This window comes from Colletotrichum truncatum (assembly GCF_014235925.2).
Source record: "Colletotrichum truncatum strain CMES1059 chromosome Unknown Contig_0001, whole genome shotgun sequence".
Taxonomy (NCBI): domain Eukaryota; kingdom Fungi; phylum Ascomycota; class Sordariomycetes; order Glomerellales; family Glomerellaceae; genus Colletotrichum; species Colletotrichum truncatum.
In genome coordinates, this window is record NW_027222398.1 from 8,096,419 (window position 1) to 8,123,677 (window position 27,259).

The 27,259-nt window shown below is 51.7% G+C and overlaps 7 protein-coding genes across 7 annotated transcripts; 5 read left to right on the forward strand and 2 right to left on the reverse strand.

Moving 5' to 3' along the window:
* Positions 1-189: 189 nt before the first annotated feature.
* CTRU02_202233 (COPI associated protein) lies at positions 190-1,018 on the reverse strand (the record flags this gene model as incomplete). The annotated part of the gene is made up of 5 exons (XM_070204007.1): positions 190-362; positions 438-567; positions 630-678; positions 849-920; positions 999-1,018. 5 exons carry the CDS (start codon positions 1,016-1,018, stop codon positions 190-192), a joined length of 444 nt encoding a protein of 147 aa, XP_070062589.1.
* A 739-nt stretch (positions 1,019-1,757) lies between these two features.
* On the forward strand, positions 1,758-4,380 carry CTRU02_202234 (translation elongation factor G; the record flags this gene model as incomplete). Its single annotated transcript, XM_036719640.1, has 3 exons — positions 1,758-1,937; positions 1,990-2,050; positions 2,162-4,380. The coding sequence occupies 3 exons, from the start codon at positions 1,758-1,760 to the stop codon at positions 4,378-4,380; spliced, it is 2,460 nt and encodes an 819-aa protein (XP_036588342.1).
* A 5,303-nt stretch (positions 4,381-9,683) lies between these two features.
* CTRU02_202235 (Spherulin-1A 1) lies at positions 9,684-10,520 on the forward strand (the record flags this gene model as incomplete). Its single annotated transcript, XM_036719641.1, has 3 exons — positions 9,684-9,814; positions 9,870-10,017; positions 10,071-10,520. 3 exons carry the CDS (start codon positions 9,684-9,686, stop codon positions 10,518-10,520), a joined length of 729 nt encoding a protein of 242 aa, XP_036588343.1.
* A 3,956-nt stretch (positions 10,521-14,476) lies between these two features.
* On the forward strand, positions 14,477-16,001 carry CTRU02_202236 (beta-glucosidase; the record flags this gene model as incomplete). Its single annotated transcript, XM_036719642.1, has 3 exons — positions 14,477-14,842; positions 14,929-15,161; positions 15,212-16,001. 3 exons carry the CDS (start codon positions 14,477-14,479, stop codon positions 15,999-16,001), a joined length of 1,389 nt encoding a protein of 462 aa, XP_036588344.1.
* A 1,071-nt stretch (positions 16,002-17,072) lies between these two features.
* On the reverse strand, positions 17,073-20,659 carry CTRU02_202237 (cop9 signalosome complex subunit 12; the record flags this gene model as incomplete). Its single annotated transcript, XM_070204008.1, has 7 exons — positions 17,073-18,044; positions 18,169-18,424; positions 18,531-18,829; positions 18,885-19,068; positions 19,381-19,568; positions 19,621-20,569; positions 20,619-20,659. 7 exons carry the CDS (start codon positions 20,657-20,659, stop codon positions 17,073-17,075), a joined length of 2,889 nt encoding a protein of 962 aa, XP_070062590.1.
* Positions 20,660-21,796: 1,137 nt separating this feature from the next.
* On the forward strand, positions 21,797-22,453 carry CTRU02_202238 (ubiquitin-conjugating enzyme e2 2; the record flags this gene model as incomplete). The annotated part of the gene is made up of 4 exons (XM_070204009.1): positions 21,797-21,838; positions 21,896-21,960; positions 22,031-22,255; positions 22,324-22,453. The coding sequence occupies 4 exons, from the start codon at positions 21,797-21,799 to the stop codon at positions 22,451-22,453; spliced, it is 462 nt and encodes a 153-aa protein (XP_070062591.1).
* A 1,249-nt stretch (positions 22,454-23,702) lies between these two features.
* CTRU02_202239 (kinesin heavy chain) lies at positions 23,703-26,674 on the forward strand (the record flags this gene model as incomplete). The annotated part of the gene is made up of 3 exons (XM_036719645.1): positions 23,703-23,822; positions 23,902-26,324; positions 26,428-26,674. The coding sequence occupies 3 exons, from the start codon at positions 23,703-23,705 to the stop codon at positions 26,672-26,674; spliced, it is 2,790 nt and encodes a 929-aa protein (XP_036588347.1).
* Positions 26,675-27,259: the final 585 nt, after the last annotated feature.

A 27,259-nucleotide genomic window follows, 5' to 3' on the forward strand; every position in this document is an offset into this window, starting at 1 on the left:
TGAGGTAGCGGTGGTAGCGTTCCCTCTCTTTTTCAGTATCTTGACAATTCGAAAAATCCTCAGCAAATCCGGTTCAAATCGTAGCGTTTCTTGATTTGGGGAAAACTCCGTGCTTCCGTAACCCAATATTTGAGATTGGGAGGGAAGCATTCGAGATTATTTGGGTGTGGTTGAAGGGGGGCGGCTAGCTTACACCTGCTCTGCTCCCCAGCCACCATCGGCCTCGCGCATGTTGGCTGGCGGCTCGATCTGGGGGACGAACTCGAGGACGACGTAGGCTACGCCGATAATGCCGATAAGGGAGCCAGCAATGATCTTGAAAATGCCGTCGGAGAGGAGGATGGAGCCGATGAAGATGTAGACTAAAGTGGAGGCGCGTTAAAATAGGCTGCTGTGGCACAGGGCTTAGGAGCAGCGCGTTAAGGGAAAGAACTTACAGACACCACGGCCGACGAAGGAGAAGAGGAAGGACGCGTAGCGGGAGACCTGGGGAGGGATTTGGAACTCTATAATGGGATTAGACGGGTTTCGGAGGGGGAGAACAGTTTCAAGTACCGAGCAGAGCGGTGCCTATCCAGAAGATTAGTTGCCATCCAAGCAACGACAGAAGGGTATTTAGAAGAGCGCAACTTACAGAGACCAAAGATGATGACGTAGGCGCCAATAATAATGCCCTGGCTACATACGATAGTCAGTCGAATTGCATATCATATATTCTACTTGCAGATTCAAGAGTTTTCTTCAGTGCGCAGAGCCTTGCCGCCGTAGGATAGATCCCGCGGAACTGGCGAGGGGCGGCTGGGCAAGGAAGTCCGGCGGGGACGGCGAAAAGTGAGAGGGCAACGTACAAGCTAAAGTTGAAGAATTGGGCGATGCCACCCAGGACCATGATGGTCGCGGTGGCAAGGTTAACAATACGGCTGATGAGCGAGTTACGTCAGTACTTGAGTATGCGATCAAATGAGCAGCAGCAGCAGCTGTTGGATTGAGGGACGTACAAGGTATCGGAGAGCTCCATCTTGGGCGGTTTAGCTTTGTGCTGAACTGGGAGTCGCGTTGGGACTTGATGGTAGGGTTATGTAGAAGAGAGAAAAGGAAGAAGCTGACGTGGATGGAAACGCCAGGCAACTGGATATCGCGGGTCTTGTGAGAGATGTGCGTGTGTGTGTGTGGGAAAGCAAGGTGGGTGCGAAAGGTGTGACGTCCGGAGAAGAGACTGACGAGTCAAGGTGCAGCGTTATGTGCGTCTTTGCTCCTGAAGCTGGCAAGCCTGGCAGATTAGATACAAGGAGTGCAGCTGTGGATACTAGGCAGGGGTAGGTACCCGAGACCTTTACCTCACTAAATACCCGACCGACGGGAAGTACACGTAGCACTGCCAATGGGTACCAGCCACTCCCAAGCAGACCAGCCTCTTCCCTCAGACCTGTCTTCACAGGGCGCTAGCACACGCTCTGACAGTTGCGAGTGAAAAGCTGTGTGACCGCCTTCCTGAGTTGGGGTGACAGGAGTTCAATGAAACTTGCGACGTCAATTGGCCGATTGGTGTTGGTACCATTACCTACCCCAGCTCAAGTGTGGTGAGAGCTTCACTGAAACAGTTTTTCCAACCACTTCACTAATGGTCTGATATTTGAGTATTACGGCATCAAGTTTCTGATCGTATTGAATTTTCTTAACTCATTATGATTTGAGCGCGGTCAATCAGCGCTTTCTCCCTCAATATCTGTACAACAATTTTGGTTGATGTTTTCGGCATGTTAGCCCTCAGAGCTTCTGTACCCAGACCGAGCCATGTCGGCCGGCTGCCGGGTCGAGCTTTCTATGTTGGTGTCGTGAATTTTCGGAGGTCGATTCATGTGCCTCCTGCACAGACGAAGCATCATTCGGCAATCAAAGACATCAGAAATATTGGAATTATTGCCCATGTTGATGCCGTGCGTGCCCTATCTGTAAAGCTTTATGGATGAAATTGCTGATCGTTGACAGGGCAAGACAACCACTACTGAGCGCATGTTGTATTATAGCGGTGTGACGCGCCGAGTTGGAGGTATGTCATTATTGATGCAAGCCATTCAAACGCCTTGATTGCAGCTATGTTTGAGCTCTATGAGGCTTGAGGATGAGATGAAGAAAACCCCAGACTGACAATAAGACACAGATGTCGATGCCGGAAATACAGTGACGGACTTTCTCGAGTTGGAACGGGAACGAGGCATCACGATTCAGTCCGCCGCCATAACGTTCAATTGGCCTCTTCCACAAGACTGCCAGCCGGGCACAAACCCCAAAACCATCAACCTCATTGATACACCCGGCCACCAGGACTTCAGATTTGAAGTTGATAGATGTCTGCCCGTCCTTGACGGAGCAGTGTGTATTATTGACTCAGTCAAGGGCGTGGAGGCACATACGGAGAGAGTATGGGCTTCCGCACACGAGCACAAGATCCCGCGCATAGTCTTTGTCAACAAGTTGGATAGGGACGGTGCTTCCTTCCGCAAGTCAGTACTTGAAATCGGTTCTCGATTGAACGGATGGCCATTAGTCTGTCAGATCCCATGGTGGGAGGGCGACCAGTTTGTTGGAGTCATCGACGTTATCGATCGCGTCGGATACCGCTGGAAGACTGAGAAAGAAAAAACAAAGTATGAATTCTTGGAGCTTCAGGAGGTGCTCTCGGGCAACTCTCTGATGGAGGAGATTGAGGTTGCTCGCGAGCGGCTCGTCGAAGGCCTAGCTGATTGGGATGAGGCAATCATGGACCTTTTCGCGGACGACCCAAGCAAGATAACCAGTCAGCTTCTGAAAGAAGGTGTTCGGAGGGTAATCCGCAGTGGTGATGGCACGGTTATTCCTGTTCTTGCCGGCGCTAGCTTCCGGCATATCGGCGTAGAGCCACTGATGGATGCTATCGTCGACTATCTGCCTAGCCCAGACGAGCGTCCAGAACTGGAGGTCCGTATAGGGGCCAATAAACAAGAACTGGTAAAGTTACTGGATAGCCATTCGAGTAAGAAGGCCAGCCATGGCCGTGTGGCAGCCGTGGCGTCCGTGTTCAAGGTTTTCAATCACCCTAAGGAGGGCGTTCTTAGTTTCGTGCGAGTTTACCATGGTGAATTGCACAGAAACTCGTCGACCTGGAATACCCATACTCAACTTTCCGAGAAACCGTTCGGTTTACTGCAGATATCCGCCGAGAAGACGGAAGATGTGCAGCATCTTGCGACAGGTCAGATCGGCGCCATCAAGGGCTTGAAGAAAGCTCGCACCGGCGACACTCTTCTTACGTCCGCTGGGCAAAAGGGGGTTCCTGACAGCCTCAAGCACGTTCAGATTAGGCCACCCGAAATCCCCCCCGCAGTTGCTTTCCTCGCTATTGATCCTCAGGGTAACACGGCTGCGAAGGAACTAGAAATTGCCCTGGAAAACGCATCTCGAGAGGATCCCAGTTTGAGATGGAGTCGAGACGAGAAGACGGAGCAATTCATCCTCCAGGGCATGGGGAAGCTTCATTTGGATATTGCAGTCTACAACCTGAAGCAGAACTCCAAAGTGCAGGCCGATTTTGGTCCCATCGAGGTCGATTATAAGGAGTGCCTGACAGCCCCATTCGGGCCTCACCACGTAATCTTCGACAGAGTTGTAGCAAGCAAATCCGGTAAGGTATCATGCAGTGCAATGCTTGAGCCTCTGGAAGAACATCACCGCCAGGCAGCCCTTGAACCCTCCGTGGAGAGAGACGGCAACATAATCCATATCATAATCAACCTCCCTGAGGATGGCTCCCTTCCCGGCTTCGATCCTGAAGAAGCACGCCAGCAACTTCTAAACGGAGTCGTTGCAGCAGTTGCCCGCGGCCCGCGCCGCGGCTCCCCAGTTCAGGGCTGCCACATCACCATCACCGTCGATGCCTCTGAGGCTGAGAACCCTTCGGGCGGACACTTTACGGGCGCCGCTCACCGTGCCGTTCGTGAGGCCCTCCGTGAGGCCCACACCGCCCGCCAGGCTGTTGGCGTGCTAGAACCCGTTATGCTCGTGAATATCAGCTGCCCCGAGGCGGCGGCAGGAATGGTACAGCACGATATCAGCTCTGGTGCCGGCGGGCACGTGCTCGAAGTCAACGATAAGTCTGCCGAATCAAGCTCGCGGATCGACGTCAGCAGCATTTATGCGCCGCCGGATCCATATGAGAGCGTCGCATCGCTAAGGGGCAAGAAGTCAACAGCGCGGACGGTGGAGATTGTGGCCAAGGTGCCGTTCAAGGAAGTTCTTGATTTTGATGAGCATTTGCGGGGCAAGACTGGTGGTCGACATTCGATGACCATGGCCTTTGATAGCTTTGATCGTGTCGTCGGTACGAGGGAGAAGGCTTTGTGAAAACACTGGGATACGATTGTTGTACGATAGATGTGAAGAATATCTCACGCCAATGGTGGGGAATGACTCGGCTGCAAAGCTTCGGGTACCTTTATACATAAATTTCAAGCATGGCTACGGAATACTGTAAGGTTCAAGATAGAGACCAAGAAATCTCAGATGAGATCTGTTGCGAAAGCCTCTGAAGAGGAAGGCTTGCAGTCTGTTGACTGCGACAACAAAGGTATACTGCCAAAAAGCAGAAAAGAAAAAAGCTTTCTTTTGCTGGGTACCACAGAGACAATATAAAGCAAGTTAATTAAGAGAAGATGAGAGAAAAATCGAAAAAAGAAAGATAGCACGACCTGGTTTCGATCCAGGGACCTCTGGGTTATGAGCCCAGCGCTCTACCCCTGAGCTACCGTGCTAATGCTTCTTGTTGAAAACTCTGGTAAATTTCAGACCTATGTAGCTTGATTAAAGGTGGGGCATGACTCATCTGCAAGCACCTTTGTCACTCAGGCGCCTTTATACAGGTGCAACATCCTCTTATTCCTGTTCTTGGTCGTTTTTTCTATAAAAAAGAATAAAATAAAATAAAAAGACGCATATCAATTTTAGATTGTTGGCTAGGAAGGCTTCGAAAGCTAATTCTAAGAGGACGAGCGAGCTATAATTGCGATGGCCCGCTGCCGTCATAGTAGCCATTTGGGCCTAAGGCAAATCCTTTGTATCACAACAATTGAACAATCAACGTTTGACATCAGACAGTTCGTATGTTACGAGTTGTACCAGTACCAGTATTTATCTGGCAAAGCATCGCGGACTAGATCTTGCTTCGGTGCCTATGGCGGAGAGTCAACTTTTCGCTAAACTTCCAATGTCCAGTTAAACCAATGAACCCAAACATGCGGGCGCACCTTCGGTGTAATGCAACGGGACTTTATATTGGTAGGGAGACATTCATGGGGTGCTAATTTGTCCTCAATATACTTGATATTACTTTAACGACCGAGAGGCCATGCGCATGTGAGGCGTTGGCAATGATGTGTGGTCCAGCCTGTTTCTTGGGCCCTGGTTTGAGCAGCACACTTCTTCTGGCAACGTTCCAGGATCTCGTCACCCAAAACTATTAAGACCAAGCATTTAGAGTCTCCAAAACGGCAGCAAAGGTATCCGTATGGGAGGAACTGGACGTATACGAGTGTCGAAAGGTGTACCCTGACAAGACCTTTGTCAGGTTGAGAGACTATCAAAACCTCGTAATGATGACTGAGGGCCCTGGTCTGAGATGTGGAACTATTCCACCATCACCGAAGAACTATGAGACACTATCGTTCCACGAGACGAGGTGATTACTTCGTGATTTGCCACGCAATTTAGAATAAGCAGCGTTGTATTATATCCGAAATGACAGCCTGCTGAAGTGTTTGTAGTTTGTTATTTTATGGTGCGTTGTCTGAGACTGCGGGGCCCATGTGGCCCATGGCACCTCTATCTTCAGATATGATATTCAGATCACCACTATATTGAACACCCCTCAAATCAGTAGAACATTACTCTATAATCGGCATCAGGAAACACATCCGAGGTCGGGAGTCGATTGAATACAAGTGGCTTTGAAATCCCATATTGTCTGACGGAACTGAGGGATTTTGCTTGTTCTGTTGTTCTTTCAAAGCCTCTATTCCTCGCTGTAACTTGTTGATGTTCTTCAAGGTATTTATCTGTATTCTGATGATGTGTGTTCTCGGAAAAGTCGTCGGTAACTCTCGGAGGCGCCCTTGCCCCCTTTACTTCTGTGCAAATTGGACCATCATTTGCATCAGAGCTCGTGACACTAGATTTCGTCTGACAACGAGTAAAGAGAAAGCAAAAGAATAAGAAGGCAATCTATGACCCACTAGGCTCAAAAATTGATATAGAAACGATATCGAAGAGTTTCGGCTGTTCCCAGACAAATGGATCACGACCTACAGTCTCTTGCTCCTCGGTGCGACCACAATGATGGCTTGTCTAGGGATCTAGCTCCAGAGTGCCGTGATTTAAAGACTATGCAATAAAGTCCCCAACCGTATCTTGTATTTCTTCTTTTGATATCTGGCATAAATTACATTATTAGTCAACTGAAACGCGCTGGGAGTGAGATATGTTCTCGGCTGGACGTCGCTTGTTCCGCTGTACTCGGCCAAAGTAAGACTTCCGCGATTCCATCAATTTATGAGAAGCTAATCCTAGGCTCAAAGAGGAAAACAAATTGCAACTCACTGTCTTCAGCTGCTATGAAAGACCATCTCTTTCTTTCTTTCTTTTCCTTTTTTATGACTCAATCACTTTGACATACTAGTAGCATTCTAGCATTCTCTGCAACTGATTCGCAATAGGGCAAGCCCACCCTGTCATAGCAGCTCGTCAACTCCCCTCTAAAAATTCCTTGGTGTCAGACTATTGACAAACCTGGACTGGCGACTTTGTGGAAGATCCAGTAAGTCTCCCTACGGAATCTGTGGTTGGTATCGGCATCTCGTCATTATCCCTGTTGGTTCTGCTCATACTCGCTTCAGTATTACTCCTTGTTTCAGCCGTAATGTCGATGAAGATTCTTTGCGGCTACATGCCAGTTGTGTGCTATAACTCTCTGGCAATGCCGGCAGCATGCCAGGTCTCGCCAATGGCGAATTTTCCCGCAGACCTCAACAACAGAGCCGACGAACAAAATGTCGAGCTAGAAGAGCTTGCTCTATCATCTATCGAGGACATGGTTATGGAGCACACCTAAAATGAGAAGAATATAGTGTTTCACCGTCTGAAATTGGGCGAAGTCGAGATGCCCAAAGACAGGTATCGCATCAAGTAGGTCATCTCAGTTTTGGGGCTATTCTAGATAATCCCTAGTCTGCGACTGAAGGCCGCCGGTGTGGGCAGTTTCATGTGTGTATTTACGGTGCATCCAATTCAAGATACCTCATGCAGTGCCGCTAATATCAGCTCTCATATAGCTAATTAACTCAAATTCGTGACGTCCATGCACACCTGACAAATTCAGAGGCAGTGGATAACACAACGCCATACTGCTTCGGGATTGGAGGCTGATGCCATGTCGAAAGACATGTAGAGGGCCAGCCAGGCCAGTCTATCAAAGGCGAGCTTGTGGGTGATAGCAAACATCAACTCAATTGACGGCAAGTCGCTCTTTCTCGGGAAGGCGAGAAGCTTGCCCGAGGATGAACAGTGTCCCCGATCTTGCATTAGATGCAGATGCTTGCTTTGTCATGTGGTCTTGGAGATGCCCGTGGGCGGCTTTTGTTATGAAGCAATCGACACGCCAGGATGAGATTCCTGCAAAAACAATGTCGGCGATTTCGTGAGCACTACCTGTAGTTTAGGGCTAGTGCTCACTTAACCAGGTTGATAGATTGGGCCATTGGAGTGGGAAACGCTCGCTCAATGGATCACTGTGAACTACAAGGTCAGGGGTGGCTCGAGGTATCAACTCCGCCTGTCAGACTGCAGTCATTTCACCAGCTAGCACACGGCTTGGTCATTCTTTATGCCGAAATAAAGCCAACCTTCACAGATGAGAGCCATGAAGCCAAGCAAGCACTGTCATGTTGGTAAGTCTAGATAACCGGTCCCACCGTGTCAGCCGAGACAGTTTGGACAAATCGCTGGCTGACATTCCCCTAACTACCACAGGCTAGGGAGTAGAGACCTTTACGTATGGCGAATCCTGTTATACACCCCATGTGCCGCTGTCCTTGCGGGGAAAATCGTGCAGGTGGGCGGTGTAAGTGTGTAAGATTCAACTATGGATGCTGGGCGTCAGATTCTAGTGCAGTGGGCCAAAACGATAGCCTAATTCCCTACTGCCTAGATTCAACCCTTGCTTTGTCATTGCCAGCCGATGGATGTAAGAAGAAAATGATGCGGAGTTTTGAGTGATTGGTAGTTTCGTAACAACTTCGCCCCGCGTCGTTTCCAAGAAGAAGTGGCTAGGTTTGAAGCTGCATCTCTAGGGTGACCGGAAGGTTAGGTTGACAGATAGAACAATGCCGCGCACGTATGGCCTCGTGGCAGCGGTGTAAGGCCAGCCGATGGTTCCAGTTTGTGCGCGCTTAACATTGGTTGAACCCGACATGGGTCGTGCTCATGAATTTCAGGCAGCGAGATTTGATTTCGCTCCTTTGCCGCCAGTTTTGGTGATATATGTCATCCACCAATGCCACGAGTCGGCGCACGGCAATCCTACGGGCCACGAAGTCCAGTCGGCGCTGGGCACACTCGTACTAGCAGTTGTATTATGGTTATGTCCTACTCAGTGTACTTTCACATGGCCATGATCGTGGAATCCGGAGTGACGACGATCCGCGAGGCTTTGATGGTCATAAGAGGAACGGCAAAATAAAATCAAAATAAAGGTTGGCTGGGTTGCGGCCCATGTGGATGGAATTGTTCTAAAACCACAACGCCAAGCTTCGTTTCGATCGTCAGAAGCGGAGTTGGGATGAACAAACGGTCGCTTACTGTTATTTTTAGGCGGCAAAAACAAAACAAGCGCGCTGAGGGTGGTGTACCGCGGCCCTGCATTGGCCCCGGACTGCACAGCCACTACGTACCTACTTTGAAAGACGCTCTATTGGAGCCATACAGCCAATCAGAGAGTGGTCACAACCCAGCCTGCTGCTCCTGTTCTAAGACAGTGTACCTTATTTTCCTCCCAAGCCTCTTTCCAAGAAAAAACCGGCCAATCTGAGGAGAGGTATCCCCCGAACGAACCTATCATGTCACTTGAAGACTTCAATTCCCGAAGAGGAACAGACTAAGGAAATCGAGCTAGTGTCTGGCGGAGAGCACAAGCTAGGCTTCCGTCCTTTCGGACTGCACCATACCCGAGTGCAATCTCACGGCTTCAGACAGTGGTAGGGATGGTAGAATGGCATGCGGCGTAGCTATCAAATTCGCCCTTCGGGTAAGTTGGCTGCCGTTGTCAGGTCGGCCTCAGCCATGCTTGGGAGGCCGGGGCCATGTTGACGATGGATGACTTACTTTGAAGGATCCAAAATAGACTACACCACCAAGAATATCTAATAGCCTAGCATTGATACATATCAGCGTCGATGGAATTCTTTGTATATAATAGAGCGTTTCGTCCCGTCTTCATCATGACTTTCCTCTTGCATCTCATCACACAACAAACAAGCTTAGCAACAATTTCCTATCAGTCTTATTTCCTTATTTCCTAGAGTCTCTCACCTTTGGGTTTCTCCTGCATCATCAGCCTTGATCGCTTTTAATCGAACATCCCAACACACCAAACAGACAAAATGCTCTTCACTCCTGCCGTCGCCGCTACCGTCTTGGCCTTCGCCTCTTCGGCCCTTGCCGGCCCCGTCCGTGCTCGCGGCGATTCTACTCCGGCTTTGAGCTTGACCCAGCAGCTCTTCCTCGCTGAAACGTGAGTCTTCTACTGCCTGAACAGCTTCAAAAACATTTTACCAACACATTCACAGTGCTGCCGACCGATTCAAGCTTCTCCCCGACAACAAGCAATTCATCTTTGACTTCAACAAGAAGCAGGAGAACCCTGGCAATGGCGGCGAGCTCATCGCTGCCAACCGCAAGACTTTCCCCGCCCTCGTTGGTACCGGCGCCGGCATGGTAAGTAGTACTCTACATTGTCTCACATGACTATACATACTAATGCCCAACAGGCAGTGGGACGTGTCAATGGATGCGGCATGAACACCTTTCATGTTCACCCCCGATCGGTCGAGCTCCAGATCGTCACCCAGGGCCGTCTCATCACCGAGATGACTCCCGAGAACGGCGTCTTCGAGGCTGATGGCAAGACCCGTCGCGTCATCCGCACCGAGATCGGTCCCTACCAGATGACTCCCTTCTACCAGGGTTCCCTCCACACCCAATTCAACCCGGACTGTGAGCCCGCCACCTTCGTCGCCGCCTTTACCTCTGAGGACTTTGGCACTGGCCAAGTCGCCGATAGCACTTTCGCCTTGAGTGACGACGTCATTGCCGCTACATTCGGCCAGAGCATTGATGGTGAGGACATCGAGATGGTCCGCGCCGCCATTCCCAAGAGCATCGCCAAGGGCGTCGATGAGTGCCTGAAGCGCTGCGAGAAGAAGAAGCGTACGATCTAAGTAACAGGATATCGATGTACCTTATGTGCTATAGATAGAATTTGGGATCATTGAGGCGTGGCGTGAAATCATGGGCGGTATTCTATATGATGGCATCGGTTGGCAAGCGGGCATTTTGAGGGGATTGGTTCAAAGGCATTGGGCAGGCGTTTTGGTTTAGTCTTCACTTCGTATCCATTCTTCCGTAGCATAAAGCCATACAAGAATACTTTAGAAAACCCCGTACATACTTAAGAAAAGACCCGACTCTTCTTGGAAAGAAAAGCTTCCGCACACGTCTCTTCATGATCTTTCACCGATTCCTTTCCTTTACCAGGTCTGCAAGTTGAGCAGCACCCCAGTATTAGGGTATTCACAATCGCATAATAGCAGAAAAGTTGGCGAATAGGTTGTTTGCGCGATGAGAATTCGATTTAGATGATTAAGACAGATGCTGTTAAGGGGCGGCCCAGGTTTTGGGATGGGACACAGACACTGTTGACCTTGATGACTTCTAAAGTAAAACTGCCTCGCTGACCCATCAGTTTACTCCATCCTACTGCCCTGATCAAAACTGCGGTTCCATAAGAACAGACAAGCATGCTGAATATTCGAAACCAAAAACAAGACTCGTACCGGCTATTGGGAAGGTACATCCGTGATCTGATGGTAAATATAAACTTTTTGTCACCCAGGGGCTGCAGCCACCATCCTGCGAGGGTAATCACAAAGACGTCCAATCACCATCGTCGACTTCTATCTGGTCTCATTCAGGGAGATGACTCGGAAAAGGGTTATTACGGTAATATGATAATTAGAGACTTGGGCGAAGACAGATTGAGAATCGAGACCAACAGAATGAAAACTTGGTGTATACATCCTTGCATCTTCAACATGATAGTGTCTGCTTTTAAATGCCAAAGCTCTTCTCATAGTGGAATATTAAACTGTATCCTAGGACCCAACTCAAGCTCCGGAATGCAGTATAGCCTGGGATAAGTTCGTATCTGATTTGTGCGGTCCTCTGCCCTGGCGATTACAGACGAACGTTTTCAGGGAACAACAACTAGTTTAACCAAGAATCGGCACTATTGGACGGCAGCAAGCGATGAATGTACAACGACAAGGGCAGCACTCGCTACCAATAAATTACTTTGGGTATCTTATGATGAATGATCGTGGTCTTCCGCGTGATTAAACAATGATGCTGGCGCACGAAGAATTGGCTTTCCCAATCTTGCAATACATGGCTTGAACTGAACAGATGCGTATGTCACCTTGCAGGAGGACGCTAAGTAACCCATCGTTACAGGTAGAGAGCCTTACCTACGTCGTTGCCGGCCGTTTCTTTAGGGTCACCGTCACCGCCAGTCCTGGCGCTGCGTAGCAGTTGGGGCGTTGGGAAGGCAATGCTCTTTTTATGATTGAGCACAAAGTGCCAGTAAACAACGTAGTGTTAGAGCAAACTGTCAGATTGAGCCCGCAATGCCAGGTGATCCCGAGGAGATCGGACGCCCCCATCTCATTTAAGGGAATGAGGTTGACAGCAAGGAGAGAGATGGTGTGGGCATGACATGACCTGGCCTAGCTTTGCTCACGGCCCTCGCTTGAGTGGTTTGAAAGCATAGTGCGCTGACCACCCTCACTGAAAACTGCAAATGATCGACAAATAAGAAGTTGCGCCAGCCAGCTGTGGTATGCAAATTTTTATTCATGCCATCCGCAAGAAAAAACGTCGACAGTTACAAGCTCCAGTATAGTTTTAAGTGCTGCTGAACCATCAACGTTTGCCATACGACAAGAGCGGGCGTCACTTAGTGGAAGTGCTGTACATGATTTGAGTTGTCTGTGGTTGCTGACAGGTTAGCCTCACGCTACCATTGAAACGGGTGTTGTGGAGGCGTGACTAGCTAGGCCAACTCGGGCACAGTCTGATGGGCTGCAATCTCCTGGCTCTGGTGACAACGCCCTGATGAGGATGATGGCACATACCTCCCCCTCGATCGCTCGCACAGGCGACAAAAACGATAGGTCGCAAGCGACGCTTGCCGACAATTGTTCTGCCGTTGGCTCGTTCACCCTGTTCGAGTCGGAGACACTGGGGCTGGGAATTTGCCGGAGAGAAAGAAAGCTCGGTCTCTTTCCTGGGCGAAGGGCACGTGGGTTGAGGATAGTTGAAAAATTACTTGGAACAGGAAGCTCAGGCGAGAAATCCACCTTGCCAGGGTTTACACCTTCCCATGTAAAATATGATATCGTGCTTGACAAGGCTCACGCAAAGGGAAGCAAAAGCCGGCCACATCGGGGGGGGAGCATCCGGGTAGGTGAGGAGGCAGTAAGTGCGTTTCGGTCTGTGGTGCGAGGCAAGCGGTACAGCGCGGACGACGTTTCCGTGGCTGCTGTCTTCATAGGGGAAATGGCCCACTAGGAGGCGCTGTCCAGGCCTTGGGAAGGTGGAGCTTGTTCCAGATATCGTGAGTTGTTCTTCCAGAAGCAGAAGGCAAGACCGCCAAATCGTGGCGTTGGTGCTGAAGAAGGCGTCTCCCGCATTCCAAGGAGGTAGTAGGCCCCGTACCGCTCCTCTATCGAGGCGATGTGTTCATGCGACTTTGTGACCCTGTTGTCGCACTATCCGTGTCGTCCTTGGTTGACTTGTGATCCAGCTTCAGGAGGTTGCAGCGACAACGGAGTCAGGGGACAGCAAAAAATTCGTCAGTTTAGCGAGTCTGATTTGGGCGACTGACCTTGAGGACAATTTTGCTGATGCTCGCACGTGGAAATAAGCTTGACGATTAGGATTGGATGACAGACGCGCATGCGACATTACGACCGGCATTTTTTCATCAACACATTCATGGGCGATGGGCAATTTGTCAAACGATGCCACGCCTTCCCTTCTAAAAACGACGGTGCAAGGAGCCTCATCTGGACGATCGTTCAAAGTGGAAACCTCTCTCGCCGGCCAACGAGGGGCGCCATTTTCTCCCCTGGTTGTGGTGTGGTTGTTGTGGTGGTGCCTGGTTGTTTAGCCAGTTCCAACGGCGAGATAGTGGCAGAGGTTCGGCCAAGACGTACCAATCAGATTGGAGGACAGGCGGCAAGTTATGCATGACCTCACAGGTAATATGCGGGATATGCACACTTATGCAGGTACTGGCCAGCCATCAGCCTGCCGTTGAGTTGGGCCCGTGCTCTCATTTCATTTGGCCCAAACGGCTTAATCGCGCGGCGCCTTTCATTGGCTCCTTCGCAGAACAAGTCAAGCTTTGCCGAGATGAGGCCCAAGTCTGATTGGCGAGCTCGTCCAAGGCTGATTGCCCCTGTCATTTTCATTTCCCCCGGGTAGACCATCCCTGGGCTCCTATCGTTCTAATCCTCCTCCTTGAGGCTTGCCTACAGCCCGTCTTTTCCTCTACCCCGGCCCAGCCATGCACCATCACCCAATGTCGCCATGGCTAGCCAGAAGTATCCTGGACTCGCCCCTCAAGGGCCTGGTCAAACCAGTGGCTTCGTCTCCCTCTTCCGGCCAAGCAGGGGGCAGATCGCGCAAGGTTCTGTTCTCTACTTTGCCCAAAAGCCCCAAGAATGATTCCCACCCCAGATGATTGTTGCCCGCTCATTTCATCGTCGGCCCATCCTGCCACCTCCACCCTCGCTCATTCTCCTCTTGCTTTCTCTTGTCCTTGCTCGCATCCTTACGCCTTGTCCAGTCTCCATTTTGGAGACGTTCCGCTCTTTTCACCGACATTCGCTTTTGCAATTCGCTTTCTACCGACTCACATTCGCTACCGAAACAACACGCGCGCGTGCGCTGACGCTGCTCAACTCGCTGTCTCGATGTTATAGCACTGGACCAGGACACCTCACTCAACTGCTGCTGTTCATCACGTAACGCGACGCGCCGTTCTCCCCGACGACTTCGCTTTTGAACCGCTGGAGGATTTCACGAAACTTCACGACGACACCCCGCTTCCCAGATGAAGCTCTCTACTATTCATGCCGCTGTCGGCTCGGCCTTGGTGCTGCTGTCCGCACAACCCGCCGTCGCACACGATTCTACTCACCGCCATCTTCACAAGCTGAGGCCCGGCCTTGACCCCGTTGGGGAGATTGAGCAACTCGCTGAGAGGGAGTTGATTAAGAGGACATCTGACGGCAAGGCCATTTGCAGTTTGCCTAGCGATGGCGACTTGGTGAAAGTACCCGGGGCCTCTAACAATGGCTTCGCCATGAGCCCTGATCAGACGTGTGTTGAGGGAACCTACTGCCCTATCGCCTGCAAGCCTGGCAAGGTCATGGCACAGTGGGATCCAAAGTCGTCCTACACTTACCCTTCATCTATGGTGAGAAAGTTTTGGGCTTTTTTTCTTTCTATTTTTTTCTCTCTCCATTATATAAAGTTTGAAGTCTCAGTGACTGACCGATATAGAACGGCGGCCTTTACTGCAACTCTGACGGCAAGGCGACGAAGCCAATCAAGGATTCTCCTTACTGCGTCGATGGTGCTGGAACTGTTGAAGTCTACAACAAGTGCGGCAGGACCCTGTCGTTCTGCCAGACCGTCTTGCCTGGCAATGAGGCTATGCTTATCCCAAGTGTTATTGATAAGTCAATTACCCTCGCGGTCCCCGATCCTAGTTATTGGTGCAGCACCGCTGCTCAGTAAGTGACCTGTCCTTCATTGAATGCTGATTGATACTAACTACCCACAGCTACTACATCAACCCGCCTGGTGTAACTGATGAAGGTTGCATCTGGGGTGATGAGTCCAAGGCAGTTGGTAACTGGGCTGCCTATGTCGCCGGAGCCAACCAAGACGCCCAGGGCCGGACTTTCGTAACTCTTGGTTATAACCCCATCTGGGAAGGTTCCGCCTTGAGGAACACGAAGCCCACCTACGGCGTCAAGATTGAATGTTCTGAGGGTGGCTGCAACGGCACCCCTTGCTCTATCGATCCTTCTACCAATGCGATTGGTGAGGTCACCAGCAACTTGGCCGGTACTGGCGCTGGCAACTCCAAGTACTGTGTCGTCACTGTTCCTAAGGGAAAGAAAGCTCGCATTATTGTCTTCCCTCTGGATGGCTCCGGTGGTGACGATTCAGACGACAAGAAGAATGATGACAAGGTGGAAATCAAGGTAGCCAAGCCTACACCAACCCCGACTCCGACTCCCACTCCTACTCCCACGCCGACGCCTACGCCGACACCGTCCTCTTCTGCTGCCCCTAGTTCAAGCAGCTCCGTTCAACAGTCCAGTTCCTCTTCTTCTTCCTCCTCAATTCCTACCCCCACTGTCATCCCCGGCATGTTCCACGAGAACGATACGGCTACGACGTCATCTGAGAACTCCAAGGTGACGACCCTTGAGCCTACCACTGCCTCTAAGACCGAAGAGGCTGCCCCTGCGACAACCTCAAAGGAGAATGAAGGCACTAAGCAAGGCGGTGGGGCCATTGCTGGACTCATCATTGCCTTTGTTGCCGCCACGTTCCTGTACTGAGTGTTTCTGAACACAAGTAGCATCTCTTCGTTTCGAACCAGTCAGCAGCAGCTTGTTTTTCCATTCAACGTCTATGCTTGTCAACACGACGCACCGCCGTCCTTTTGCTGCTATCGTTCGGCCTCGATGCCTTGGATCCAGCCCGCTTGGTCGGATGTATCTTCCCGCCCAATAGCAAGCACGCTTGCCATGTATCTTTCTTGCTGCTGGCTTTTCTTCGCTTCAACCCGCCGCTTACGAACATGTGGTAACTTTTGCACATACGCCGATAGCATATGGCACTTTCATCTTTTGCATAACTTATCTGGACGTATATACCGGACCCCCCGCAATTTCACTGCGGCAGTTTAGTGTTTATTGTTTTAGCAATCTCGTGGCTATGACACGAGCTGGCAAAGCATTCTTCCGGGCTCTTAAACCCGGCCCACCGTCAAAGGGGGCATTTACAACATTTATGGATCGGCTTGCTTTTCGTCAATACCCATTTACGAACGAATTTTTTTCTTTAGTTTTGTTTATTATTGAGGACACGTGGAGGAAGACAATGTGGAAATGGGAACATCAGTCATGACATGAAGGGGTAGGCAAGCCTTGGACCAGAACATGTGTCGTCTGAAGATGTGGGTATTCTGTTGGAGAGGTGGCTCGGGATCCAGGCGTCCGCGTGGTATGCTGGATCAGACAAACATCGACGAAGACGTGAAGATGGCTTCATAGAATGAGGCACATGGACTTGTATATCAAACAATCTCACTTGAGCCCTATCGTCTGGCCGACACTTAAGTCATTCGATTGGACTTAGTCGCTGCCCTGTCACGAGACGGGCAGGCATGAAATAAAAGATCTACAGTCAATCATTTCTAACTGGGATGGGGCCTTACATTCATATATCCCCACACAGCTTTAAGTACTCTACATCCACTGTCACACCCTATGCCTCTTGTAAAATAGATGGTTGTTCTCAATTCCAGGTGGAAAGCAGCATGAGTGATGAACTGGGTATCATTTTTTTTTTCCATTCTACATCTAGTAACCTTCGTCATAATTTGAGCAATTTTAGACGTCTCCGTCTCAACCCTTCACCCACCCAGGTACATGGTCCAGATCAATGTCTTCTTCATACTGCCTCTCCCTGATAGCAGTCCATGGAGTCGGCCACCCCGCGAGCAGCGGGCTCTTCTTCGTCGCTCCCATAACCGCAAAACGACCCTGGGAGTGGGCAATGTATCCATGCATGAACCCAAGCTGGATCAGCACGGCAACGTTCATCTCAACGTCGTCCATCTCCACGGGGCTATTGCCCCACACCAACCCCTCGTTCGGGCGCAGCTTCTTGGGGCCCCCGGGTGGAGGCACGAGGGTCGATGCCGCGTCGTGCGATACCGCTTTGATGAAGGCCGGCGTCGCGTTCGAAGGTCTCTGGTGCTTTGTGGAGGGGATGTAGCCTTCCAGTCTGCGCTGGAGGTAGGTTGCTGCCGTGTGTAGGTCGGTCAAATCTAGTGTCGCTGCACGACGGGAGGGGGCTGCTGCTGCGGCGGCGGGGTTGGTGTCATCTGGTCCAGGGGAGTATGTCAGGAGGAAGGTCTTGCGGGATAGTGAGCGCCAGAGGAGGGGGCGAAGGCGATGTGTTAACACCAGTAACAGCCCCTTGTCGAAAAGCCACTTCTCATGCTGGGCGAGAGCATTCTGTAGCAAGACGAAGTCCCCCTTCCGAATTGCTTGTGCCAGGGGATGAAAGATGGGTGCCAGGGAGGCGGATTCCGGGCGGGATAGTAGTAGTTGAGATGGAAGGCGACCGAGTAAGAGGTTGCAGGGGATGAGATAGCTTAGCACCAGGGAACGGTGGGATTGTAAGGCGGGAGGGATCTGGAGGTAGGCTTCCTCAAGGCAGAGCGCGGCACGGAGGAAGTGGCAGTTTGCGAGGTTGAAGCGGCCTAGGTAGTAGAGGAATGTGACACGCTGGGAAGCTGGGTAAAGTGATAAGGGAGGCGAGTTGGTGGAGATGTTTGTGAAGATTTGCTTTGCGAGATGCGTTCTTCGGCACTGGCGATGGTCAGCAATTTTTATAGTCTTGTACAATCAAGGCATGACGATGATGCGTTTGGAAAGGGCGACCCACGGCAAAAAGAAGCTTCAAGACGAGGTTGGCAAACATGTAGACGCCTACTTTCTTTCCTTCAGGCTTGCTGTAGCGGGCACTGGAGCGGTCCGTGAGGCAGGTGGTGAAAATCTTTTGGATGATTTCGGCCGAGGTTTCAGCGATGGACTTACGGTCGTCGGCGTCCACATTGCGAATCTTGCTGGTGAGATCGGGGCGGCGACTAAGCATCATTGTGAGGCGTGAGAGTGACTCGCAAAGGGACATTGCTGTCTTGAGAAGCATGCCGCCGTACGTCGGATGGGCGAAGGCGGTACTGCAAGAACTGCGTAGTGTCAGCTTCATTCATTTTCAATTGACCTCCATCGTCTCCATTCGACCTGATAATAATACAACGGCAGGATAGATGAGAACGAAGTGCGAGAGCTTACTTGACGAGTCCGCTAAGCAAGGTATGTGCGCCGAGCAAATCGTCATAATCGACGTCGCGCCAAAAAACCATGTAGTCCTTCATGAAGGTTACAAATCCCGGCCAGGGCGAACCCTGACCCTCGGGTACATCGTCCTCCTCAGGGAGACATTTCTCAATCGTGTTTTCAATGCCACTGCCGGAGCGGAACTGAGTGCGTAACTCGGCCGCGAGCTGATGGTACTGCTGGCTGGCGTTGGGCTCAACGAGAAGCCAGTTGCGAAGCTCGTCGCTGTTTTGAGCGCGCACAAAAGAGCGTATCTGAGTGAGGAATTGAATTAGGAGTGACATTGTACTGCCTCGCGTGCGTATTTACGCGAACGCGACAGTGGAGGTTGCGGACGGATGGTGTGAGCCAGTGAGAGCTATGATATTCGATGAGACCTGAAGGTGAAGGTTGAGGTAAGATAGAGGTGGGTTCTTCGGTGAGCGGGAGCAGGGGTGTGGCGCTGGGGAAGAGGCTGGCTTTGCCCCGCCAGCACCCGATGAGGATGCCGTGTCTGATTTCATCATCATTTCCATCGATATTCTTGTTGCGGGTTTCATAGGTGATGAAGTAAATTAACAGCACATTTCAGCTGAGTTTAATCCAATTTTGTCTCAATTTTGTGTTTCCCGTATGGGCTCATTCATGTATGGATCAGATGTACGCCTTCCAACACCCTGCGCCAAAGATCTAGCCATTTCACCGCGTCTGAGCGGCAAGCGGCTTAAAGTCCCATCAAGCTAAGTATGCAGCCTCCGTTATGAACACCGACTGTAAATAGCCAGCGCTAAGGTAATGGCGTCAAATCTTCGTTATTTATACAGACTCAATGCGCTGCACAACCACGGCGGTAGCTGCACCACCTCCGTTGCAGATCGCAGCAACGCCGTACTCTCCGGGCTTCAGCTGGTGCAGCAGTGTAACAAGAATTCTCGATCCAGAGCTTCCGAGGGCATGGCCAAGGGAGATGGCACCTCCAAGCGGGTTGACGCGAGCACCTTCCAGTCCGAGGATCTAGTCAGCAGTGGTTAGCATGAATACTAGAGCTGCATGACCAAGCATTTACCTTCTCGTTGGCCTTAATTACAGCAGCGAACGCCTCGTTGAACTCCCAAACGGCCACTTGATCCTTGGTGATGCCCGCTCTCTCGAGTGCAATGGGAACCGCCTTAGCTGGGGCAATCGGGAAGTCCACAGGGTCAACCGCAGCATCAGCCGAGCCGCAAATCTTGGCCAGAACCCGGGAACCAGATCCATATTGTTGCGCAATCTCCTTACTTCCCAAAACCAGGGCGCTGGCACCGTCATTCAACGTAGATGAGTTGGCGGCGGTGACTGTACCCGTACCGTCACGCACGAAAGCAGGTTTAAGGGTGGGAACTTTGTCAAACTTCACATCAAGGTATCCTTCATCCGCCTCGATAACAGTATCGCCCTTCTTGCCCGGGACGGTAACAGGTGCAATTTCCTCGGCGAAAGCCTTTGCCTTCCACGCAGCCTGAGCGCGCTCGTAGGACTGGATGGCGTACTTGTCTTGCATCTCACGGGTGATCTCGTACTTCTTGGCCGTGTTCTCGGCGCAGTTGCCCATGTGGAACTGGTCATAGACATCAGTCAGGCCGTCCTTGATCAGACCATCTTCCATCTTGACGTGTCCAAAGGGGGGTAGGCTGGAAGAACGGGGCACGTAGTATGGCACTCTGGTCATGTTCTCCATGCCTCCGGCGATCTGGGCGTCTGCCAAACCCAGCTGTATGTTTTGCGCGGCAAAAACAACAGCCTTCAGGCCTGATGCGCACACCTTGTTGATGGTGATGGCCTCAACATTTGATGGAAGACCAGCAAAGATCAAAGCCTGGCGAGCCGGTGCCTGTCCGACTGATCCTTGCAGTACATTGCCCATGTAGACGTCGGAAATCTTGGAAACGGGAACCTTGGACTTCTCGAGCGCAGATTTGATAGCGACGGCACCAAGTTTCGGTGCAGAGACGTTCGTGAACGACCCATTGAACTGCCTGTGTGTAAGCAATTGATCCGAAACCGTGGACTTACGAGATGATCTACCTTTGCTGTCGGCGTTCTGGAAGCACTGAGAATATACGCATCGCGAATCTCTTGCCGAAGAGCTGCTCTCGTCGAGAACTGGCGGGTTGCAGCTTGTTTAGCAAGTAGGCTCGGAAGCCTTGAGGACTGTCTCAAATACATGATGACACTGGGACAATTAGACTAGATGAGGACTGGAGACAACAACAGCTTGGAACGATCTAAGGTAAGGCACAGAAATAGATGGGATGGCGGGAACTATTTTACAGAGGGATGGGAGGCGACGAACATGTGGAAGTGCGCGGGCGGTAACTAGAGGAAGCCACTACCCCAGGTATGCTGCGGTCTTCCTCGGCTTAAGGAGGGGGAACACACAGGCGGGGCCGAGCTTCGAAAGTGACCTCACCCCCCAAACCACCCCCAAACCCCAGGTCAGAATGGCCCCCTGAGGAGCCGAGTCCCCCACCCCGGGCCGTGGGAATATGGGCGTGGTTCGTTGCCTCCCGTCAGGTTCTGCAGTGGTTCCGTCGCCTGCATCCTAACTACTCCCCCGGAACATCGCGGCATGTGCTTTTGTCGATTCCGATTCCGACGTCTACAGTCGTTAAAAGATACGTAGTTTCCCTGCCCAGAGAGCCCGACGCAACGGCTCATGCATGCAGGAGAAAGGCTTCCGTCGCTTCCTACCTGCCTGTTCGGCACTTGATAGCTAAACTACAACCAATTTCAAGTTTCTGGTCATAAGTTCATTTGCCAGAATCATAAAAGCCATCAACAATGTCTATCTCGAGACTCTCGAAGTATCACCCAAAGACCAAAGAGGTGTTCGAGTCGTGGGCGGGGGATTCACTTTTGGTGTTGGTTTGGTCTCGTCTGATTCGCGTTTAATCGCACTAGCACTGATTGGCTGCAGCCAGGGGCTCCACCGACTGGCCTAAGCGGCAGGCGGTGGTGAAGTGCTTCCCGCGCCATCCTCCGGAGACAGTGAGGTGAGTGTTTCCACGCCCTTCTTCCATCACCACTTCTTTGCCTTTGCAGAATCTTTGAACCGCAGCGCAGCATTCCAGAAATCTGTCACAGAATTCCAACCCAGATCACCACGTTTGGAACCTTTTATCCGGTTCTGATCCATCGCTTCCGCGACAGTCATCGTTGACTTGCGACCCCTCAGGCTTGGTAATCAGTTACCGACCGCCACCATGTCTACCGCCGCCCGTCGCCGCTTGATGCGTGACTTCAAGGTAGGATTTTGTGTTCACGAATCATTCCTCAAGCATCACCACTGACAGTATGGACAGCGTATGCAAACCGATCCTCCTGCCGGCGTGTCTGCATCTCCCGTCCCGGATAACGTCATGACCTGGTATGCCCCATTACTACCTAATTCAACTTTGCCATGTGCATGTCATGGACTGACAGAAGAAACTTTCCAGGAACGCTGTCATCATCGGACCCGCCGACACCCCTTTCGAAGATGGAACATTCAGACTTGTAATGCAGTTCGAAGAGCAGTACCCCAACAAGCCACCCGCGGTCAAGTTTATCAGTCAAATGTTCCACCCCAACGTCTATGCCACAGGAGAACTTTGCTTGGATATTTTGCAAAATAGATGGAGTCCCACATATGACGTCGCCGCAGTTCTGACGAGCATCCAGAGGTGAGGCGAATTCCAGAATTCCAACCAGAATTTCCGTTTGCAGCTGGATACGTGCGACTAACATGCAGCTCAAGCTTGCTTAACGACCCGAACACCGGCTCTCCAGCGAACGTGGAGGCTTCGAACCTGTACAAGGACAACCGGAAGGAGTACACCAAGCGTGTCAGGGAGACAGTTGAGAAGAGCTGGGAAGACTAGACTGCAATGATACCACACACAACAAGCACACGACTGTTATGAACAACTTTCATCACCTTGCTGCAGCAGGATATGGCCCAAACCGAATAAAAACGGCAGGCCTACGTCCGGCGCCGAACGACACCACTCGGGAGGAGATTTACCTACGGCGAGACCCAAGGCTAACCAGACATTCCTCAGCCTGCCTTGCATTAAGCAGCTGGGGTATCCGATGAGGTTGGAGTGGGGGTTTTGGCGTTTCGGCTCGTGCTGTCCTCTCAATGACTTTTTTTGGGGTGACCCCATGTTGCGGTTGGCGTTTCGTGGTCGAACTTCTCTATGGTGACGTTCATCTTCATCTGTCATTTTACAGGGGAGTTCGTGGGAGGCGCATTTGGGTAGCGAAATACCAAATCTATTGACTGTGATGCGGCCCGATGCTTGTTTATTTTTGTTTATACGTTGTGATTAACCACTGCGAAAGCGGAGCAGCCCACCCAAAACTCACAGGAATCAACCGTGCAAAGTCGCCAACTTTCGCCAGGAGCCTGTCGCGTGCCCTGCCGGTGCCTTTAGTGCGCAATGCGCCAGGCCGTCTGTTGTGCGAAATTCAGGGAATGGTGCTTGTGGCGGGCACTGTTTGGCCAGTAGAACGGCGTCCTGTGCGCTGTGCCTTCAGCGGACAGACAGGGGACCTCTTTCTCCTGGGACGGACCCTTCGGTTGCGTAGTGGTGAAGTGGGGATGAAACCACGAGTGGGTGACCTCGACGCTATTTCTTTGACCGACTTGGAAGGGAATGACTGGGCAGAGCCTGTGACTGGTACAGTGCCGGTGTACCTTCCCTCTATGCCGTGACTGTCTTGCTGCAATCAAATATTCTACGCGAATTCTAGCGCGTCCCGTCATTTGCATCCAAAACCCCCCCATCCAAACAATCTCAGACTCCTTTCTACTCGCTTTCTGCTCCTCGACCAACTGCCTGGCTGGCTGCAAACTGCTGCTGGTTTGTGCTGCCGTTACCCTTCCTATTTTGCCTATCGCCCTGCAAATACCTGCGATATGTCATTCTAGCAGTCCTCACATTCTGCACACCGTCATTTCATCCCACCCGCCTAATTTGTGTGGCCTCTTTCAACAGACGCCCCCCGTTGCCGTGCTGCGACCGCCTCGTGCCTCGCAACCGCAACCCCCCCATCTCGCAACATTTGCACTCCGATCGGAATCCATGACCTTGCCCGCGACGGCTTTTGGTCTTCAATACCGTCACCATGTCTAGCGCAAACAGCATCAAGGTGGTGGCTCGATTCCGCCCCCAGAACAAGGTGGAACTGGAGTCGGGCGGCCAGCCCATTGTCGCCTTCAATGGCGAGGATACCTGTACCCTCGACGTAAGTTGCATTACCCTCCACGGCCAAGTGCTGACGGCGCGCATTCTTGCGGGCACCCGACTAACAATGTGCCTCGCAGTCCAAGGAGGCTCAGGGCAGCTTCACTTTCGATCGAGTCTTCGATATGAACTGCAAGCAATCCGATATCTTCGATTTCTCCATCCGATCTACTGTCGACGACATCCTTAACGGTTACAATGGAACAGTCTTCGCCTATGGTCAAACCGGTGCTGGAAAGTCCTATACCATGATGGGCTCCAGCATCGATGATGAGGTTGGCCGAGGTGTCATCCCCCGCATTGTCGAGCAGATCTTCGCCAGCATCATGTCTAGTCCTAGCACTATCGAGTACACGGTGCGAGTCAGTTATATGGAAATTTACATGGAGAGAATCCGTGACTTGCTCGCACCCCAGAACGACAATCTTCCCGTCCACGAAGAGAAGAACCGCGGTGTCTACGTTAAGGGACTCTTGGAGGTCTACGTCTCGAGCGTTCAAGAGGTCTTCGAAGTCATGAGAAGAGGTGGAAATGCCCGTGCCGTCGCTGCTACCAATATGAACCAAGAATCTTCCCGTTCACATTCCATTTTCGTCATCACTATCACGCAGAAGAACGTTGAGACCGGTTCGGCCAAGAGCGGTCAGCTTTTCTTGGTCGATTTGGCCGGTAGTGAAAAGGTCGGCAAGACAGGTGCCAGTGGTCAGACGCTGGAGGAAGCCAAGAAGATCAACAAGAGTTTGAGTGCTCTCGGAATGGTCATCAACGCCTTGACTGACGGCAGATCATCCCATGTCCCCTACCGAGACTCCAAGTTGACTCGTATCCTGCAAGAGTCCCTGGGAGGTAACAGTCGGACAACCCTCATCATCAACTGTTCTCCCAGTAGTTACAACGATGCCGAGACTCTCAGCACCCTGCGATTTGGTACGCGTGCAAAGGCAATCAAGAACAAGGCCAAGGTCAATGCAGAACTTAGTCCCGCCGAGCTTAAAGCTTTGCTTGGAAAGGCGAGAGGCCAAATCTCAACCTTCGAAGGCTACATTACGAATCTTGAAGGAGAAATTCAGCTCTGGCGTTCCGGAGAGGCTGTGCCGAAAGATAAGTGGGTGCCGCCCATGTCCGCAGATGGCGTTGCGGGAGCCAAGGCCGAAGCTAAAGCCCCCCGCCCGTCAACGCCCTCCCGCCTACTTCCCGACAGCAGGGCCGAGACACCAGCCATCTCAGAGCGGTCCGGAACACCAAGCCTGCCTCTCGACAAGGACGAGCGAGACGAGTTTCTGCGCCGCGAGAACGAGCTCCAGGACCAGCTTGCGGAGAAGGAATCTCAGTATAACACGACTGAGAAGGCGCTCCGAGAGACCAAGGAGGAACTTACCTATCTCAAGGAGCATGATAGCAAGACTGGCAAGGAGAATGAGAAGCTCCATGCTGAGGTCAACGAGGTCAAGATGCAGCTTGAACGGCTGAACTTTGAGGGCAAGGAGGCTCAGATTACGATGGATGCCCTCAAGGAACAGAACGCTGAGTTGACGACTGAGCTTGATGAGGTCAAGCAGCAGCTTCTTGATGTTAAGATGAGTGCTAAAGAGACGAGCGCGGTTCTCGACGAGAAGGAGAAGAAGAAGGCTGAGAAGATGGCTAAGATGATGGCTGGCTTCGATCTTGGCGCCGATGTATTCAGCGACAACGAAAAGGCTATTGCAGAGGCTATTGCTCAGCTGGAAGCTCTGCATGAAGTCAGCTCCACCGGCGAAGTCGTCAATCCCGATGAGCTTAAGTCGCTGAAGTCCCGGTTCGTCGAAATACAAGGAATCATCCGACAAGCGGAGTTGTCCGTGTACAGCGCTTCTTCGAGCGAGACGGACGCTCGCCGCCGTGCCGAGTTGGAGGACCGCCTCCAATCTCTTCAGCAGGAGTATGAAGAGCTGCTTACTCGTAACCTTGGAGAGACCGACGTTGAGGAAATTAAGTCTCGCCTGGAAAGTGCCTATGCCGATAAGCAGACCACGTCCCTGCAGCTCGTTGATGAGCTTAAGGCTGAAATCGCCCAGAAGGCGGCCGAGAACTCCAAGATGAAGGCCCTTATCGAAGATCTCCAGCAGAGAGTCAAGGCAGGCACTGCTGCCCCCATGGCCAACGGCAAGTCCATCCAGCAACAGATTGCTGAGTTCGATATCATGAAGAAGAGCCTCATGCGCGACCTTCAAAACCGCTGCGAGCGCGTGGTTGAGCTCGAGATCTCGCTCGACGAGACGAGAGAGCAGTACAACAATGTGCTCCGGTCATCCAACAACCGGGCCCAGCAGAAGAAGATGGCCTTCCTCGAGAGGAACCTTGAGCAGCTTACTCAGGTTCAGCGCCAGCTTGTCGAGCAGAACTCGGCCCTCAAAAAGGAGGTCGCTATTGCCGAGCGCAAGCTCATCGCTCGTAACGAGCGCATTCAGAGCCTCGAAAGCCTGCTACAGGATAGCCAGGAGAAGATGGCTTCCGCCAACCACAAGTATGAGACCCAGTCCACCACCTCTACAGTCAATTCAGTCAATGTCCCGCACATTTTATTTCCAATCTCCATTTTACGTTTCTCGCTAATTGGTGCACTACAGATTCGAAGTACAGCTCGCCGCCGTCAAAGAACGGCTGGAGGCTGCCAAGGCTGGCAGTACTCGTGGCCTGAACTCACCTCCGCTCGGTGGATTCAGCTTCTCAGGAGGAGGCAGCCGCATCGCGAAGCCTCTCCGTGGCGGTGGTGGTGACAACCAAGGACCATCAATCCCCGTCATTTCCAGTATCCAGCAGAATGAGGGCGGCTCCGGAAAGCGTAGCAGCTGGTTCTTCTCCCAGAAGTCTTAAAACTGTTCCTCCCTACTAACTCTCAGTCCTATCATCTCGAGATGAGGGGATGTTTTGGGACTTGCCCACCCATAGAAATGACAAAGCATGCGATTAGACAACAGCTCGGTGCGGACTAGACCGCTATACCCCCGCTGCGTTCACTGGCGGTGGCTCTTCTTTTATCCTCTATGCTACTGCCCTGCCTCGCAGACTCATTTTTCTGTTGGTCATTATACTGGACGAGAAATTGGTTAGACGAGCAAGATTCACACACATGGGACCAAATGGATAGGGAGAGGTATTTTATCGTTTCTTCATCCTTTGACCGGTCGGGTTCACAAGATTTGGATTTTGCACGAGACAGGCAGTTCTGGGCGGTCTTTGTCTTTTTTTCGGTCAGGGGTGTTGATAAATCGGGAGTGGACAAACAGGGCGTATATGGCACGCTATTGAGCTGTGTTAATGGAGAAGGGAGTTAGACATCGAGGTAGAGAGGTGCAAAGACGGGGAAGGAAACAAGCAGAGGATGATGATGGATGAAAAAGACGGCCGAGACGGCGAGTGTGCCGCTGCTGCATAGTCTGGGGGACTTGGTGTTATGAC